Here is an 18,864-nt window from a genome sequence, read left to right as displayed (position 1 = left end):
ACTTGCTTCAGTTTCAATTAAATACATTATTTGAATGCGATTATGGGGTGGCTGTGCTATTTTTTTTTTGATAATTTGAATGCATGTTTGGATGCATATGTTAATTAGTTTCATGTCACTTTTTAGGTTTTGGTGTGATTATTGGGTGTTTGTGCTATTTTTTGTATATATAAGTAAGCAAATAGGTAAGCTTGCTCTATTTTATGTGATATTAAGTGAATATGATTTATTAATGATAGCTCTCTATTCTACAACTTCATCCACACTATTAAATTGATCAAAATGTAAAGAAAGGAGTGGATGTATGCATATCAAGTGCTACATGCATGTTAGTTTTAAAGTCTTGTTGATATGTTATTTTAGGATGGGAACGCCTAAAAAGGATAAGCGTCAAAGATTGCTTGAGCAGATTGGGATTACTTTTCCAAATGCAGAATGTTTAGAGAATGAAAGTGCAAATGGTATTCTTAATGGGAAAAAGAGAGTATATGTTCGTAGCTATGTATCCTCGTGGAAGCTTCTCTATCCTTGGTCTTATTCAATCTTGGATGAAGAGGGGAAGGAGAGAGTGAAGTGCTCAATTTGCACTTCATTGAACATGTCAAATCCTTTTGGAGGAAAAGGTAGCACTACCATTCAAAAGCAAGCATTGGCTATCCATAATGCCTCCGAGTTGCATAAGTTAGCAGTTCAGCGCAAAAGCTTTATGGCTGGTGAAAATGTAAAGCATATTGAAAAGCATGTGGAACTTATGGTAGACAATGAGAAGTGTAGAATTATTAGTGTTATACAAATCATGTATAGGGTTGCCATAAAGGACATGTCTTTAGAAGCATTTGAAGATGAATGTAAATTTCTCATGTATATGAAAACTCCTAGCATGCCTCTTTCTTGCGAGTATTCAGCTTATATCAATCCATCCTCTGGAAAAGATTTTCTCTCAGCCATGTATATGGTATATTGGGAACAACTTAAGGAGGAGATTGGGCGCAGTCCGTTTTTTTCTATCATTGTAGATGAAAGCACTGATAGAAGGTTTGAGAAGCATCTCATCCTTTATATCACATACTTAAAGGATGGTGATGTAGGCTCTCCTAAAACCTCCTTTGTGAAACTCATTGGTATTGATGATGGAAAGGCTCAATCCATGTATGAAGGCATTATGAAAGTGCTGCATCAATTAGATCTTCCACTTTCTAAGATGGTTGCTATGGGCTCGGATGGTGCTGCGTCTATGGTTGGAAGAAGATCTGGATTATTTGCAAAGCTTTGCAAGGATGTACCACATTTGCTTGGGGTACATTGTATTGCCCATAAGGAAGCACTTGTAGTTAAAGATACATGTGAATGCTTTGCAGAGATTAGCTATGTGGATAGCTTTGCTAACAAAGTTCGAGAATGGATAGGAAATTCGTCTCTTCGAAGAGCCGAAGTGAGCAAGCTCATGCTTGCCTTTTTACCAAGAAATTACGAGATAATGAGAATTCATGGTGTGAGATGGTTGTCGCGTGGAAATGTCATGAAAAGGTATACATTTGATTAGTTATTAGCTTTAGATTAGATTAATTCTAATTTTATTCTTGTTTTTTAAAAAACTTAGTTGTTTTGTCATTGTAGGTTGGTAAAAGTGCTGCCTATATTGTTGGAATGTTGGAAGACAAAGTATCCAGCAATGTATAAAAAAGCAACAAATTTTCAATTGCTATTTATTATTCATTTCATGGCAGATGTACTTAAAGAAACTAATGTATTGAGCCAAAAATTTCAGGAAAATGATTGTGACATTACAATGATTGGAAGAGAGATAGATGTGCTTATCAATCTCTTGAAGGGTTGGTATTTGACTGATACATTTGCAAATGGATCTAAGTACTTAACTAGCTTCATTAAGGCAACAAACAATGGATTGTTCTCAGTGAAAGACAAAGAAGGTGTTATACATCTACATGTGTTGCAATTCACGTCATTAGTGGGCAAAGCACAAGAGATCACTTTTGATGAATGTACATGGTTAGCAAAGGCTTTTATTCACAGGTTGATAATCAACTTTGATGAAAGGTTTCAAGATCATCACTTGTTCAATGCAGCAAAGCTATTTTCTCCTAAAAACTATTCCAAAGATCCACAAATTTGAGGCCAATCAGTTCGACAATATCTCTCTCAGCTTTGCGAGAAATTTGGTAAAGGAGAGAGGTCTTTGATTCAGCCCGAGCAATGTGAAGGTGAGTTGCAAAGATTTGTTCTATATCTCTTTGAATCCTATCCCTCAAAGGGACTTCTTGAAGCTTGGAGACAATGTGGTGGGGAAATAGAATGGATGCAAATGTTTCCTGCTTTGTACAAGTTATGGCAGATTGTGGTAGTCCTACCTGCAAGTTCAGCTGCTTGTGAAAGAGGGTTTTCAAAACAGAATCGTGTTAAAAGTGATGAGAGATCATGTTTATCTCTCACCACTTTAGATATGCTCATGTTCATGTCTCTTTCTTCTCCAGAAAACTTGGAAGAAGTAGATTGGAATTTGATTTTTGAGGTATGGAAAAATATGAAGGTGAGACGCACTCAAGCTTTAGGGGCATCATAAGAAGTAACAACAATAACTTTTGGATATTATACTATGTCATGGGCATTGTACAAGAACCTTTTGTAATCACTTTAACATTTTGTTGGCAACTTGCGGGCCAAAAATGCTTGGAAGATGCTAGAACAAAGAGTATCCAAAGAATGAGGTAATATAGGATAGACTGATTTGGGAGTTTCACTATCGACCATCCCGATCGGATTTCCCATGGGATGTTTGGGGAGGGGCCTAAATTTATATGATATGCAATGTACATGCCCTCTTATGAGTACTACGACAATAGAAATTTTTTGTAATGATCTTTAACATTTTTTTGGCAGCTTACCTAAATTTATATGATATCAAATATACATGTTCTCTCTTTTTCATGTATTTAAGTCTATTTGTAAGTGCTTTAAAAAGTCTATTTAAGTCAATTTGTAAGTGCATATATAATCTAATCCAACTTTAATTGTGTTATATGTGGATTCGACTATTCTAGTCTTATACTACAATATATGAGAGTTGAAGTAAACTTTTAAAAAGCATCCTTCAACTTAGAAATGCTCATAAAAAATGTACTTATCTAATGAAAGTTAACCCTTATTTTTAGCCATCATTTTTGAAGTGCAGACTCATTTTTGCCCTTCAAAAAGAAAAGTCATGGTACCCTTCAAATTTGAGGGCTGCCTGGAGGCATCCTTTTTCAGTAAAGGGCGAGTAAGATAATGAACTTCCAAAGCCATAAGATCTCATTACAGTGATGAATGGCGAATGAGAGACACTACACAGCGAGAGAGAGAGAGAGAGAGAGAGAGAGAGAGAGAGAGAGAGAATGTAGATTGACGCTGTCAACTTGACATGTGCTTATAGGTCGTTAGACACACGAGATCGAGCAACATATTGGGCGCACTCAGCCAGGCAAATGTGCACCGATGAGGCATTTAAGAAGCAGAGAAGAGACACTCGGGAGAGCTCAGAAGGTATTCTTAGAGACCCCTCCAGTCTTCTGCAGCTGCGGCATGACCAGTTACGCCACAGTAGAAGCTAGCTAGCCAATTCTCTCTCTCTCTCTCTCTCTCTCTCTCTCTGTGTCGGCATGAGCAAGCTATTTTGCTGAGCAGTGCAACAAGTGTATGTCTTGTCATCATCGGGGCTAATATTGTATAGTGATATACATACTAAGTAGGACCTTAGAAGATAAGAATGGGGCGCAGCCCGTGCTGCCGCAAGTCGGAAGGGGTAAAGAAAGGCCCTTGGGAGCCAGAAGAAGACGAGAAGCTCGTCTCCTTCATCTCTCAGTATGGACACGGCAACTGGCAAGCTCTACCAAAGAAATGCGGTAAGTTGAAGGGGAGGGGGCAGGCACAGAGAGAGAGAGAGAGAGAGAGAGAGAGAGAGAGAGAGAGAGAGAGGTGTGGCTATTTATTTCTTTTAATCTCATGATAAGTTCAGTTTATCTTTCATTGCCCCAATGAGACTTATTTCTCCTTTCTAATGACTAAAATTATAATGATGGTGGTGGTGATGATAGTCTCCTTGCTTATGTGGATTTATGATGATCATGATGATGCAGGCCTCCTCCGGTGCGGCAAGAGTTGCCGCCTCCGTTGGACCAACTACCTCCGACCTGACATCGTACGGGGGGGGGTTTCACTCCCTCTGAAGAGCAAAAAATCATCCAGTTACATGGCCTTGTAGGCAACAAGTGAGCACTCAATCATCAGTAAACCTCCATCATTGTGATTTTTAGCGTAAGGGTCAGCAATTACACTGATCTTCATACTGGTACTAATATCAAATTGTAGGCTAAAGATTGCAGATTTGATTCTAGTGCTCACTAATAGTAATCTCATCAGTGCATCACCATATAGCTGCGCTGCCATTATGTTCATTAGCTCACTAATTATGGCTTGATCTAGCTATTGGAATATGTGAATCAGTGGAGGGGTGTCAAGTCAAGGCTAGCTAAGGCATTACAAATAATTTCTCAACAAGCTTTTCTGAACTCTCCAGTCTCAGCAACCTCTTCTGGATTCTGAGCCCCAAGTCCTGCCTTAATGAATCTCTTCTGAATTGTGAGCCCCAAGTCCTCAGAATCCCCTAAGCCCTGCCCTAATGAACATCTTCTGGTTTCTGAGCCCTAATTCCTGAACCTAATGAACCTCTTCTGGATTTTGAGCCCTAAGTCCTGCCCTAACGAAGCTTTTGCCAACATTCCATAACAATCAATAGGCTACAAGATTCTCAAGGCAATCAACAGAAACTGTTCACCGAGTGTCAAACTTCAACTGTTTTGTTGATCTGCTGTTTACAGGTGGGCATTCATTGCTTCCCACCTTCCCAAGAGGACGGACAATGAGATCAAGAACTATTGGAACACAGTGCTGAAAAAGAGGCTGCGTAACCTGGGGCTGTACTTCTCAGACGCTACGCACAGCCAGATCAGTAGTGCGATCGAGAACTTTAATTCCTCCACTAAAAATAAGCAGTCCCTTAATCACTCCCCTAATCACCCTACCGCAAAGAATACATGGCAGTTACCACAGCAGCACAGATTACTCAGCATGAGCAGTAAATCAGCAGGTATAAGTAGTGCCCGACACATTAATCAGGACAACGCGGCAAAGAACTGGAAGACATATATTAGAAGAGACACAGCGAGCCACCTTGCTCAGTGGGAGATGGCGAGGCTGGAGGCAGAAGCAAGGCTATCCGGCAAGCAGTCGACATATGCGAGGAGTCATGCGAATCTGCCTAAATCCGATTGGAGTAGCTTCCATTCCGGCTCTAGCCTCATCCCTAATGTATCTCCTCTCAGTAACCCTTCTGCAAATTCCAGTCTGATTGCGCTGCAACTCTCCCCCAGCACCGATGCGATTAACCTCATTAATGCCAGCGGCGGCCTGGCTATGGCCTCATCACAGCAGCAAAATATAATCAGTATGATTGACGACTCCCAGAATGACGATCATGCCGGGCTGGATGGGGTCGTGATCGATAGTGAGTTAGACCTGATCGATAATGGTAGGTTAGACCAGAATATTCGCAACATAAGCGGGCCGGATGTATACTCATCCGCCAGCGAGAACATGAACGTGATCAATGCAAGCCCGGCTCTGGCGCCGCAGCAAAATGATATAGGTGCTGTCACTGATACAGGCGATGGCAGTCATGATCACGTGAAGCAACAGGCAGAGATCATTCATGGCGAGCTACTCGAGCAGACCATCAGTGACATCATCAACGGTGGCGCCATGAATGACCTCCAGGAGTTGCTCTTGGATACTGCGTCCTCATCCGTTGCCTCTCCCATCTTCCCGCGTGACAACGCATCCGTGGAGTCATCCTGCAATCAGACGTTGACACCTGGCATACAACAACTTAAAGAAGCCCTTCAGGACTGGCTTCTTGATAACAGCGATCATATGGACGACTTGCTCGACATCAATTTCAGCTTCCGAAGACGCTCCCACACCTGATCACAGTAACACCAACCAGCTGTAATACTGATGATCGTTGTACTAGATCAATTAGTACCAATTCTAGTGGCTCTACCCAACTAATGATGGTATTTGTAACAATACTAATACTTGCCCTGATCCTTCCATATTTTTCTAGCAACTAGCCAATAGAGCACTATGGTGAAGAAGTTGCTACAACACTAAGCCCCTTTTTCTCTTTCCATTCCCCGCTCCAAGTTTAATTTCAAATTTAGTATCTATTTTTCCTGGAATAATGGCCATATAGCTAAAATTTATTTTTCTTCTGTAATGTCCATTTAGCTCATTCCTATTTTACCAACCCTATGAACACTTTCACTTGCACCTTTGTGCAAAAATAGTGAGATTTGCCAATGGAATTGTAGCCTACCACTTTGAGTGTTGCTTCAGTGTTGTGAGTGTGTGAGCTTAAATCCTAGGTTTTCATTCCTTCGTGGTGCAATATCTATTCATGTCCAAAAATGGTGAAACTCTAATCACATGCTCATGAAAAGACTATCGCATTAAAATTTAATGCTTCTTCAGAACCATTGGTGGGATTGGCAAACCAAGTTTTAAAAACCTGAAAATACTCAAAGAATAAATTCAACTAAGCCCTTGAGCATGCAACTTCTAATAGAGCAATGCTAAACATTATATTACATGTTTTAGTTGTATATTGCCAACTAGGGTTAATGCAAATATACTCCCATTATTTCTATGCTTTAAATAGCATAATACATCATGTCTAAATCTTATAATCTAAACTTGGATGAATGCCTTTTTACATCCATACACTTGTAGTACTCTAATGGGGGAATGAATTTCAATAAAAGTGGGTGATTTTTCCACTTTAAGGTTTCAAGATTACTTCTCATTTAGCATATCTAGTTTCCATATTTTGTGAAATCAAATAAATTGACAATCTGCAACTAATAAAAGTATTACTACTTTTACAGTGTTATTTTTGTAGTATAATGACCAATTTGTTTTCAAAAGGTGTAGAGCTACTTAGAAGAACAACATATTTCAAGATTGTTTGGTATCATCAAGCCTATATAATTACCATCTTCCATCTATAATTACTAGCTAATACTTAGAAAGTTCTAAATTTACAGAAGCTAGTCCCAACTTTGTGCAAGCAACACAAGAAACCCTTTCTACATAGCATGAAAGAGAGAATTCTCATTACCAAGAAATAAGCATCACTACAAGGATGTTCACAAAAAGCGACGGGCAATTTCGATGCAAATTAGCGGCATCACTATTTGCATCGCAAATAGCGTTGCCGTGCCACTATGCAGACAGTGTGAAAAACTGTGGAGTACATCATCATCCACCTTTCTTATTGACCTAGAGAGTCAATGTGATCTAAGTTATTAGTGCTAGTGTGATTGACTTGAATGGCCCGAAAATACTAGATTTTTGGACAATTTTAATCTATTTTTTATATTATTTATTGTAGAAATCCTAAAAAGTTAGAAAATCTTCTACATTCGGATGGCATACAAAAAGCAAGTTACTTTTTCAGCCAATTTTGGAATTTTCATAAAAAAAGAAAGATAGGCAAAATCGCGTGTGTCGCAATTGCAGTTGACAGATTGAAAACAACACCTTGAATTGGAAGAAGAAGGAGTGAACCGAGACATCTTGGATTACATGACCTAGGGTTTTACCCCCCTTTCAAAGCCAATGAAGCCATCAGAGTTGGGTTCCGAGCAGTAGAGAGGAAGCTATCATTTGATCCACATTTTTGGTTTATGAAGGAGCTACAGGGCATCTAATGCTTGGAGATTGCTTCTGAATAGTGCTAGACAAGAGATTTTAGGTTCTATCAATACATATTGATTTGATTCATTGTGCTTTGTATTTATCATGCTTACCTCTTGTCTATTCTTTTTCTTCTCCTCCATCTCCTATTTCTACTTTCTTTTATCTTTGATCCTCGGTACATATGACCTTTCGACAAAAACCCTTCCGACATTGGTAAACCCAACATGAAAAGTCGTTAGAAGGAAATACAAGATGGGGAAACTTTCGAACACAATTTTTAGTGATGTTTTGCAGCATCTAGTGCCACAGAATATGATTATGCTTATGCAGGTACAACAACAATAGGTGATGCAGACTTCTGCTCAAACACAAACTATTGTGATGAATGCAAGTAGTTGAGCATGAGATGAAGTTGTTCAATGGCAGTAATGCATCTGCATATGTACATACCTATGCTCGAAAGATGGAATTCTTTGGACTGGCTCAACTTGCATGGAACCGCTATTTTGTTTGGATCACTGTACATGAACTGAAAGTGCGAATGACTGAAATATACATGCAAGATGCTAACTAGGTAACTTCCAAACTCGGGGAAGAATTTTACATTGAAGATACAAATTTGATTACATGCAAGACTTTTTAGGAGTAGATTTTACAACCCAATAAGGGTCTTGTGGCTACATAATTGTTAAGAGAATTTGAAAGTCGATTTGAGTAAGCTCTTGTAAGTCAAAAATTTGAATTTTTTCTACAAGCAGCTGATCCTGAGCTTCAAGAGAAGCTTGATGATTTGTGAGAGGATCATACTACAAAGACAAGTCTTAAAACAAAGTGGAGACATGTTAAGGAAGCTGTTACTATATTTGTGAAAAAGCATAGAAGAAGAGAAAGATTGCATGTCTCTAGCTTGCCCACTATTACGGGAAAAACAATTGATGTATCTAGTAAGCCATCCACTTCTGTGTCTAACCTTATGGCTGTACTTGCTATTGTTCCTACTATTAGGGAAGATGTATTACATGAATTGGTCAAAGACATGTAGGATCTTCAATTGAAGGTCACAAAATTGATGAAAAAGGGCATGTGGAAAGGGGATGAGCAATAGCCCCTAAGCTAGGAAAAATATGTATGTCGTGTGATAGTTTGCGTTGTCAAAGGGTTTCGAAAGCAATGTCGCGACTTCAGAAGTCCTTGACAAATTTCAGGATAGAAGATCAATCAAGCGAGACATTTACAACCCTATTCAACATCAATAGCTTCAGCTTCATAAAGGAAACAAATTTGATTTATAAACTGGCTGCTCAAAAACTGAAGTCCTTCACGTCCCTTTGATATGCCCTCAACTTTTTCTATAGTCTCCTTTGGTAGAACTCTTTTCAATTTTTAACTAGAACAAAGTCTGCTTCCATGGAGGAAAAAAGTTAACGGTGTTTTCCATTAGCTTGTAGTGAAGATGACATACATTTGGACCTTCAAAGCCAGATGACTCGTTCAAAGTTTCACCAAATTGACTGCTCAATGGTGTTCTGTGATGTATGATCATCTGCCCATGAAATTGCATCTCGAGTTACCAATCTATCAAAAACTCCATGTTCTTCTACACGCATGTCACATTTAGCGTACATGTCAACCAGAGCATTACGGATAAGTTCCTCTTGCACTAAACTCCTCTTCACTTTATTTCCCGCATAGAATGAAAGAGCAAACATAACGACTAAGTATGTACAAAGTAGCAAATCACACACACAACTTTTGCGTGGATTTCACACCTCGAATGCGCAGCAATACGACATCCACCCCCTCTAATCCTGTGCATCCTCCGGATGGGCCAACTACCCATGATCGTTATCATCAAGATCCACAAACAGATCAATCTCTTCATTATGCATTTCCGGTATATCAACAAGATTATCTGTCATATCATTTGTCTCTTCCATTGGAGTTTCTTCTCGTTGTTCTTCTCTTGCAAATTCTTCCAATGCATAATCTTCATCATCTCTTTTCTTGAAAATCTTGATTCTTTTTCCAGCAATAGGCACTCTAAGCACTGTCCCATCCAATTCTGTCATGCTGCATTATCAAAGACATGTCTGACTATGTACGGACCAAACCATCTTTTCACCATCTTCCAAAGTGCAGTATGCTGATTTTCAAGGTTGCTATCAAAGACTAATACCCAATCTCCCTCTTCTATTGCTCTAGGCTGCAAGCGATGCCTGCTGTCAAACTTGTCCTTATTTCATAGTCTAGCAACCTTCAACCTGTCAATAGCTAGCTGAATATCCTCTGGTCTCCTCTCCAACTGTCGAATCTGAAGAGCTAAGAGCTCCTCTCTCGTCAAATCCTCCTGCCAAGGTAAAACTGACCAAGTCAAAGCACAAGTCTCAGTCGGCATAACAGGTTTCTGACCATACATGAACTTTGCAGGCATATATCCTGTGGTAACACTATGAGTCATATGATCAGCCCACAAAGCAAATGGTAGAAGTCTCGACCATTCTCCAATCCGTCCTCTACATGCTTTGGCTAATGCTTTCACTATCGACGGATACCCTCTTTCACTCTTCCCATTTCCCTCTGGATTATATGCTGTAGTTAGAGCCAACTTGATTCCTAGCTGAGAGAAAAACTCCCTTGCTTCATCTGCATCCAATTCACCACGATCCGCAGTGATCTTACCCACACAACCATACCTGCAGAAAATTTCCTCCAATAAGAACTTACACACTGTACTAGTGGTCTTCGTTCTCAAAGATCTACCCTCAACATGATTGGTAAGATCCTCTCTAGCCAAAATAATGTATCTCATCTGCCATAGACCCATAGGCATGGTAACCAAATCAACTACCCACTTATAATGAATGCATAGCGGATAGGTCGGATGAAGCTCATCTCGATGACGCACTACCGAATACATCTGGCAGTCTCTGCAAGTCTCAACAAAGTGAGAAACATCTCTATGCATGCCTTTCCACCAATATTTCTCCTTAATTTTCTCATAAGTAGCCCACACTCCTCTATGACCAGGCCAAGGACTCTCATGAAACTCCCTCATCACCTATAACTGTGTCTCTCTATCGCAGACAACCCGCAAAGGTAATCCACCTCTTTTCTTCGGATGCTTCCAAAGAAATCCGTCCTTGACAAAATAACCATAGGCTTCCCTTCTGATCTTCTTGAACTCTTCATCTGTCCATTCATCTCTTTTACTTAGTGTACTAAGGTACCTGCCAATCTGCAATCAATCTCCAACATAGAGTTCTTCTATGAAAGCCACAATATCATAGACATGACAAACATGATCAACCATAGTGGCTGAAATTTCTGCATCATCCTCTTCTGCAAGTAGAGTCTCCTCATCATCATATCTGGCTCTAGACAACATATCTGCCACCACTGGATTATCCATCCCTGCTATGTGTTTAAATTCCGAATTTAATGACTTGATGTATGCAATCCATCTCAGCATAGCTATATCCGGAGTAGAGCAACTCGTGATCATACCAATCAATGGCAAGCAATCTGTCTCTACCACAACTGAAGCTCCAATAAAGTACTCCTTGTCACATTTGAGAGCCGTAACAATCCCCAGTAACTCCCTCTTGATTTGCGGATATCTCCTTTTTTCTCTCATTTAGGACTTTCGCCCCAAACCGAATAGCATACCTATTTCCATCTGCATCATCTTGACCCACAGCCCAACCTATGCCAATTGGACTAGTGTCAACTATCAATACAATAGGCTTTCCACAATTATAATCCGCTTTCCTGAGAGTAGGAGCATTCTGCAATAACTTCTTCAATTTCCGCATGGCTCTAGTATGACTCTCATCCCAATATAATTTCTGCTCCTTTTGAAGCAGCTGATATAAACAATCTGCTATGTGTGCAAAATGAGGTATCCAAATCATATAAAACACACAAGCTCCAATGAATCTCCGTACCTCTGAAGTGGTAGAACAATACTCTGCAATCTTGCCTATAGCATTCACCTTATCAGGTGAGGGTTTCCTGCCATAATATCCACACATATGTCCAACAATGACAACCTCATTCACTCCAAAAATAGATTTTTGCCCTGAAAGTGTCAAGTTCACTTCTTCTAACCTGGCCAAAATCTTCTCACATACTGAAATATGATCAGCCACAAAGGATCTACATCCCTGCTCATTTAGACTCTCATTTTTCTCTTCTTCTGCACACCCCTTAATGGGCACATCATCCAAGAAAGGCATGGTAAGCTGAGGTATATAATCACGAAGGACCTTATGCATGGCATTCATCATATGTGCAACAGAATTAGTGGCACCTTGAGGCAAGGTACACATCTTGACAAGCCCAATAGGAGTTCTCATGGTGGTTATGTCCCTGCTTTCCAAAGCCAGCTGAAACTGATCATATCCTGAATACAAATCACCTAAAGAATAGATGGCATGTCCAGCAAATGCCTCTGCAAACTCATCCACAACTGGACCTATACCAACATTCCTGATAGTAACTCTGTTTACTGGCTGCATGTCCTGAATAAATCGGAGAGTACCATTCTTCTTTGGAACTGTAAACCACCTATTTGAGTATGGTGCCGATGAAGGCTCAAGAATTCCCATCCTGATTTTCTCATTCAATAAATCAATCAGCTTTGGCATGTGTGCTTTAGGCACTGGAATAGGTCAAAGATTCAATGGAATATGAGGAATAGTAAAAATGACCATAGGAGCAACAATATCTGGATTCACACATCCAATCTCATGCGGGGAAAAAGCAAATCCCCTTCCATGTCACTCAAGCATCTCCTGAAAGCATTGCTTCTCTATGGGTAACAAAAATTCACCATTTTCAATTTTCAATTCAGCAAGAGTCTCTGCTGAAAATTTACGACCAATATGCTCCAGATTCCTCAAAACTGGCTGTTTAGCAGCCCTCTCTATTTGCTGATCACTGTCAAGTGGAAGCGGTACAGCTACCGGCTTCACCTTCTTATCCACAGTTTTGTATTTCATGTCAACCCTAGCTTCATTATGCTCTTCTGCATTACTCAAATCCTACTGTAAATCAACAATTCTGCACTCCAATGGCTGAATATCCTCAGCCCTCTGCTCTATGGACTGCATAGAAACAGCCCTAAACTCTGGATGCTGAAATATTTCAGCAGTAAACTTTGTTGGCTGAAAGTTTTCAGCCCTCTGTGTCTCTGAAAGCTGATCATAACCAGCTGGAAACTCTGTTTGCTGAATTTCTTCAGCACTCAACACTCTTTGCTGAGCCACCTTAGCCTCTGACTCAATCTGTGACATAAAATCTGCAATTTCATGAAACATGTCCAGGGACTGCACTAATACATTACTGTGACAATTCTGCATATCAGTTTTCAGCATATCTTCCATTGTATCTGCACAAATCACACTGTCATACATCCCATCTATGTGCTCCTCATCCTCTAAAATTCCTGCATTTTTCAAATTTTTCTCCTTCCTGCATATGTACTGCTTGGCAGCTCTAGGCAACCTAGAAAACTTCTGATAGCTCATCGAACTGTTTGCTGAAATCCCAACAAAACCGAAGGAGAAAACACCGTTGCCAGGAGGCGAGAACTCCAATCTCCTCTGCTCTGTACCACCGTCGTCTCGTGAAACAGCGGTACCTAATGAAAACCCGAATCCCTCACAGTGGGCAAAGGTGCATCTCTGAGAGTATCCCTGTTTCTAACATGGTTCACACACACAGTCATAAACTGAACTGCCCTAATGCCATCTTTACTGCGAATTCGTGCATAAGCAGATCCATCATCCATTACCTTTGTTTCCATGCGCATCTCTGTGATGAATGGCTGTCCAAGAATTATAGGATAAGAGCACGAATCCTGCACAAAGAAATGGAAATCCTCCTCTACATCTCCAATAGAAACTCTGACACTGGGACAAGCAGCATACAAATTACCTGCAGTGTTATTGGCGGCTCTCATACGCCACCCATGCTCTACATTCATAGGCCATCTGTTACTCTCACAAACTCCACGAACTATGAGATTAATCTCTGAACCATGATCCACCAATGCAACATAAGGCACCTGTTTCTCTCCAATCTTTACCATCATCTCTGTAGTTGCCCTAGCCCAATGGCTCCGCGAAAAGTGACTACGCGGTATCAAGACAGGCTCATCAATTTCAGCATAATGCATAGGCTAAACCCTCTTCTCTACCTGCGGAAAAACAGAAGCATTCTCAACCATAACCTCATCCTCATCCTCATCCAACTCCCCAATTAAAACTCCCTCTGTATCAGTGGTAGACAATGTATGTCTTTTCCTTTTTAGGACCTCCTAAAACTGATCCTGAAACTCTCTTTTTGAGATGCCCAAAACCTCAGAAATAGTGAAAGTCACCTCACTGCCAAGTATCTTGTCATTAAAGATTTTCTTCATGTCCGTAGATGTCTCAATATCGGACATCAATCTAAACCCTGGCTGCTTTCTCTCTCTAGGCTCTTACCTCTTTTCTCTCTTTTGAGCATCTTCCATCTCTCGATCTGGCCCAGGTCTTGAAGATGGTCCTGCAGTAGGTGGAGTAACAAACTCACCCCCTCTAGTCTTCTTAGCTGCACTTGGATTTTCCTCATCCGTCTTACGCTTCTCCTCAACAAGTACATCTACTCCATGAGACTTAGCCAAATAAGCATAAATAGAGTACCTATCAACAAGCGAATCCCAACCTGTCTCTGATCTGATGCTAGAGCCTGCACTAGTCAAAACAGTTTGTTGACTTTTTTCCTTGTTTGCAGTCTCCACAGCATAAGTCCATAGTGCTGACTGAGTATCTGATCCCTTCTCAATATGGACTCCATATGCAGAAGCATCACCTCTAGCTGTCACATAAGAAGTACGCGTAGCCATGTCATCCACTAACTTCTTCATTCCACCTTTACCAAAGTTGGTAGCAAGTGGAGCTCCTGTCTCAGTCAACCAAATCTTACCATCTTGTCCCCAATATACCACATTCTTCCTCCTTGCATCCTGAAAAGATTCACAATCCCTGCAATGCTGATGGTCCGTGCTATCGCACCAAATACATCTCCGATCTCTCCTAGGTGCAGTAGGAGCACTAGAAGAAGTAGTAGGCACAGTCGAAGCAAACTGCTCTTTCAACTTTCCCACCAACTCTGCTTTGACTGACTCCAGTGTCAAATCTGTTATGCCTTTGATTATGTCATCAAGAGAGGTAGGCACTGACGGAGTGGATGGTTTTGGAGCAGAAGGTACAAGCATCGGTCGTGCAACAGGAGGAATAGGAGGAGTGGAAACAGTAGGCACCGGCATAGGCCAAGAAACTGGCTAAGGAGGAGAAGAAATAACAGGGATAGAAGTAGGCATAGGAGCAGATGATGGTGTAGGTGTCATGGAACCATTCTGTAGGCGAGTCTTCCATATCCTCCTCTTGGTCAAAGTCGAGACTGCATCCTGAGCATCCTGCCAATCTCTTTTAAGACCCATAGGCTTCGTGCAATCCTCAAGAAGCTCACCCAATTCTTCTTGAAGAGCAGGATCTGCAGCTTGCAAGAAAAGCTCAACTTTTTCAACATCCAATGCTCTTTGTTCAATGGCATCAAGCTGACTATACCTCTCCTCAAATTCTCGAATCAACCCCGAAGCAGCTAGACCTTTGTTTGGCATGTAGACCCACTCTCGGAATTTCCGCCGAGTAGCCATACCAAAGTCCTCAAGAAAATATTCTTCTTTCAAGGCCTTCTTAAAATCTTGCCAATGTGTATTTTGAATAAAAAGATCAGTCACTTTTGCCCTCAAAGTGGGTGTGACAAGACGAAGGAAGTACTTACTCATAAGTCCAGCTGGAACACCAAAAAAACCCATCTTGATCTCATATGTCTTCAAATATGCTGAAACATTACGGCCATCAAATAGCTTCTTCTCATTCTCAACTGCTTCAATAGCCTTAATCGTGCTGTTTGCATTCTCCTGCTCCGAATAGAGTTGCCTTTGCTGAGACAACTGCTGTTGATGCAATTGTTGCTGTTGCTGCATATACAATTGTGTTTGCTGATTTTGGAGCTGCATATACATGGACATATTCTGCAAAATCTGCTTTAGATCCTCTGTTAAAGTACTTGACGCAGCAGTCATTGATGGAGCTGAAGTAGAGGACGCAGTCGGAATTGTAGAAGAGGCTGAAAGAGAGGCTGAAGTATCTCCCATCCTGAAATTTCTGCGACGCTTTCACGTCGGGTTCACCAAAGATGTCGAAGGGTTTCGAAAGCAATGTCGCGACTTCAGAAGTCCTTGATAAATTTCAGGATAGAAGATCAATCAAGCGAGACATTTACAACCCTATTCAACATCAACAGCTTCAACTTCATAAAGGAAACAAATTTGATTTATAAACTGGCTGCTCAAAAACTGAAGTCCTTCACGTCCCTTTGATATGCCCTCAACTTTTTCTACAGTCTCCTTTGGTAGAACTCTTTTCAATTTTTAACTAGAACAAAGTCTGCTTCCATGGAGGAAAAAAGTTAATGGTGTTTTCCATTAGCTTGTAGTGAAGATGACATACATTTGGACCTTCAAATCCAGATGACTCGTTCAAAGTTTCACCAAATTGACTGCTCAATGGTGTTCTGTGATGTATGATCATCTGCCCATGAAATTGCATCTCGAGTTACCAATCTATCAAAAACTCCATGTTCTTCTATACGCATGTCACATTTAGTGTACATGTCAACCAGAGTATTACATATAAGTTCCTCTTGCACCAAAGTCCTCTTCACTTTATTTCCCGCATAGAATGAAAGAGCAAACATAACGACTAAGTATGTACAAAGTAGCAAATCACACACAACTTTTGGGTGGATTTCACACCTCGAATGCGCAGTAATACGACAGCGTCATGAGAGAAAAGATTGTGCTGCTTATTAGAAGGCCTTGGCATGACAACTCATCTTTTGGATAGCAAGATCCATACATAAGAAACGAGATTTCCTCTTGCCTTGAAATTTAGAAAGGAAGGTATGGAGAAGTTGTTGGAAGACTTCGTTGTCCGAAATGCTTATGCAATTGTATATGCTTCTACTTTTGGTCTATAGTTGGACAGAATTCATGGCCAAGTAATGGTTGGGTCCAAAGATTAAAATATGGACACATGCTTTGCATGCAACTAAAAAGAGGAAAGTTACTGATAGTGAAATATCTCATGCAGGGCCAGAAATTGGTGACATAATTGGTTGGGAATCACCGATAGATGCATATTCATTGGATGCATATTTGGAAAAATGGCAAAACATGGATGTACTTGTGGAAGAGAAACAGAAGAGAGATGAAGATAATGTAGGGATATCTAAGAAAGCGACAAGAAGAAGTGTGGATTTGTCTAAAGCTGCAAATCAACCACCTCTCAAGCATGTTATGGAAGAGATTGAGCAAGAGCAAAAATAGGATAGCAAGTAAGAGGGCAAATAGTTGGGATATAAGTTGCACTTTGATATTGAGATAACCACAAATACCTTGGAATATCCTGTGCTGAAAGATTCATCCATTGCACCTATAGATTTTCTTAATGCATCTGAAGAGGTTCGTGAATATCATGTTTTACTTTATGCATGGACTCAAATGGAGACTGATGACTTGTTGGATGCATATGATTTGCAGGATAAAGTTATCGTTTTTGAGACAGTTCATAAGCTCGAGGATATGCATTTACAAGATATTAGATGTAATGCTTTACAATTGGAAAATATTTTGGATGCTTTGTTAGAGTCCTTGATTGAAAATTCTAAGATGCTTCAAGATATGGATTTTCACTATTTTCAATAATGGTAAGAATGTATTAAATGCAAGTGAGACTCAGTTTATGTTGGATGAGGAGAAAAAAGTTTATCAAAAGTAACTTCCCATGCAATGGACTTTGAAAGAGCAGGCATGTTGCTATGTATTTGTTGATGGGTGCATTGATAGCATGTATATGAAGATTCAACAACCTCTAGTGTATGATATGCACCCAATACCTTATGACCCCAGAGGGGGTACTAGGTATGGCTCAACAGTTGTACAAATACTAAGTAATTTGATCTATGATCCAAGAAAATGCCTTCTTATATGCATGATGAGCAACAACTTAATGCTATGGGTGTTTGATCCGGGTGGTGCATTGGTGGCATATACCAGAGGATGTGTAAGTTCATAGAGGGTGGATGTTGTGCCACTACATGGACACTATGTAAAAACTCTAGAGTGCATCATCATCTAACTTTCTTATTGATCTAGAGATTCAATGTGATCTAAGTCATTAGTGCTAGTATGATTGGCATGAATGGTCCAAAAATACTAGATTTTTGGACAATTTTAGTCTATTTTTGATAATATTTATTATAAAAATACTTAAAATATAAAAAAGCTTCTAGAATAGGATGGTATGCAAAAAGCAAGTTTCTTTTTTAGTCAATTTTGGATTTTTCATAAAAAAGAAAGATGGGTGAAATCACATGCGTCACGATCGTAGTTGACAGACTAAAAACAACAGTTTGAACTGGAAGAAGGAGTGAACTGAGAGATCATGGAACAAGTGTCCTAGAGTTTTACCTCCCTTTCAAAGCCAATGGAGCCATCAGATTTGGGTTCCTAGCAGTAGAGAGGAAGCTATTGTTTGATCTACATTTTTGGTCTACGAAGGAGCTCCAAGAGATCTAATGCTTGGAGATTGCTTTTGAGTAGTGCCAGACAAGGGATTTCAAGCTCTATCAATACATATTGATTTGAATCATTGTGCTTTTTACTTATCATTTTTACCTCTTATCTATTCATTTTCTTCTCTTTCATCTCATATCTCTACTTTCTTCTATCTCTGATCTTCGTTGGATACGACCTCTCGATAAAAACCCCTCCAACAGTGCTGCAAATAGCGACGCAAATAGCAATGGTACTCAGACAAAAAAAAAGAGTCAAAACCCGAGCACGACATTTTACTACGAAGAGCGAAAGAGAGAGTGAAATAAATCATGCATTTGGGGGGGAGATGGAGAGAAAGAGAGAAAGAGAGAAAATGAGAGCTT

At 40.1% G+C, this 18,864-nt stretch overlaps 1 protein-coding gene and 1 pseudogene across 1 annotated transcript; both read left to right on the top strand.

The window, feature by feature from the left end:
* Positions 1-1,095: 1,095 nt before the first annotated feature.
* On the top strand, positions 1,096-3,608 carry LOC148019067 (uncharacterized). The gene is made up of 4 exons (XM_087701297.1): positions 1,096-1,527; positions 1,618-1,674; positions 1,769-2,010; positions 3,431-3,608. The coding sequence occupies exons 1-4, from the start codon at positions 1,399-1,401 to the stop codon at positions 3,606-3,608; spliced, it is 606 nt and encodes a 201-aa protein (XP_087557423.1). The 5' UTR covers positions 1,096-1,398.
* Positions 3,348-6,326, top strand: LOC148019066 (uncharacterized; annotated as a pseudogene).
* Positions 6,327-18,864: the final 12,538 nt, after the last annotated feature.

The sequence above is a fragment of the Lygodium microphyllum genome, chromosome 20 (assembly GCF_053477565.2).
Source record: "Lygodium microphyllum isolate KBCC chromosome 20, Lygodium_microphyllum_v1.1.10, whole genome shotgun sequence".
Taxonomy (NCBI): domain Eukaryota; kingdom Viridiplantae; phylum Streptophyta; class Polypodiopsida; order Schizaeales; family Lygodiaceae; genus Lygodium; species Lygodium microphyllum.
The sequence above is the reverse complement of the archived record's forward strand: the minus strand, read 5'-3'. Positions and strand labels throughout refer to the sequence as shown.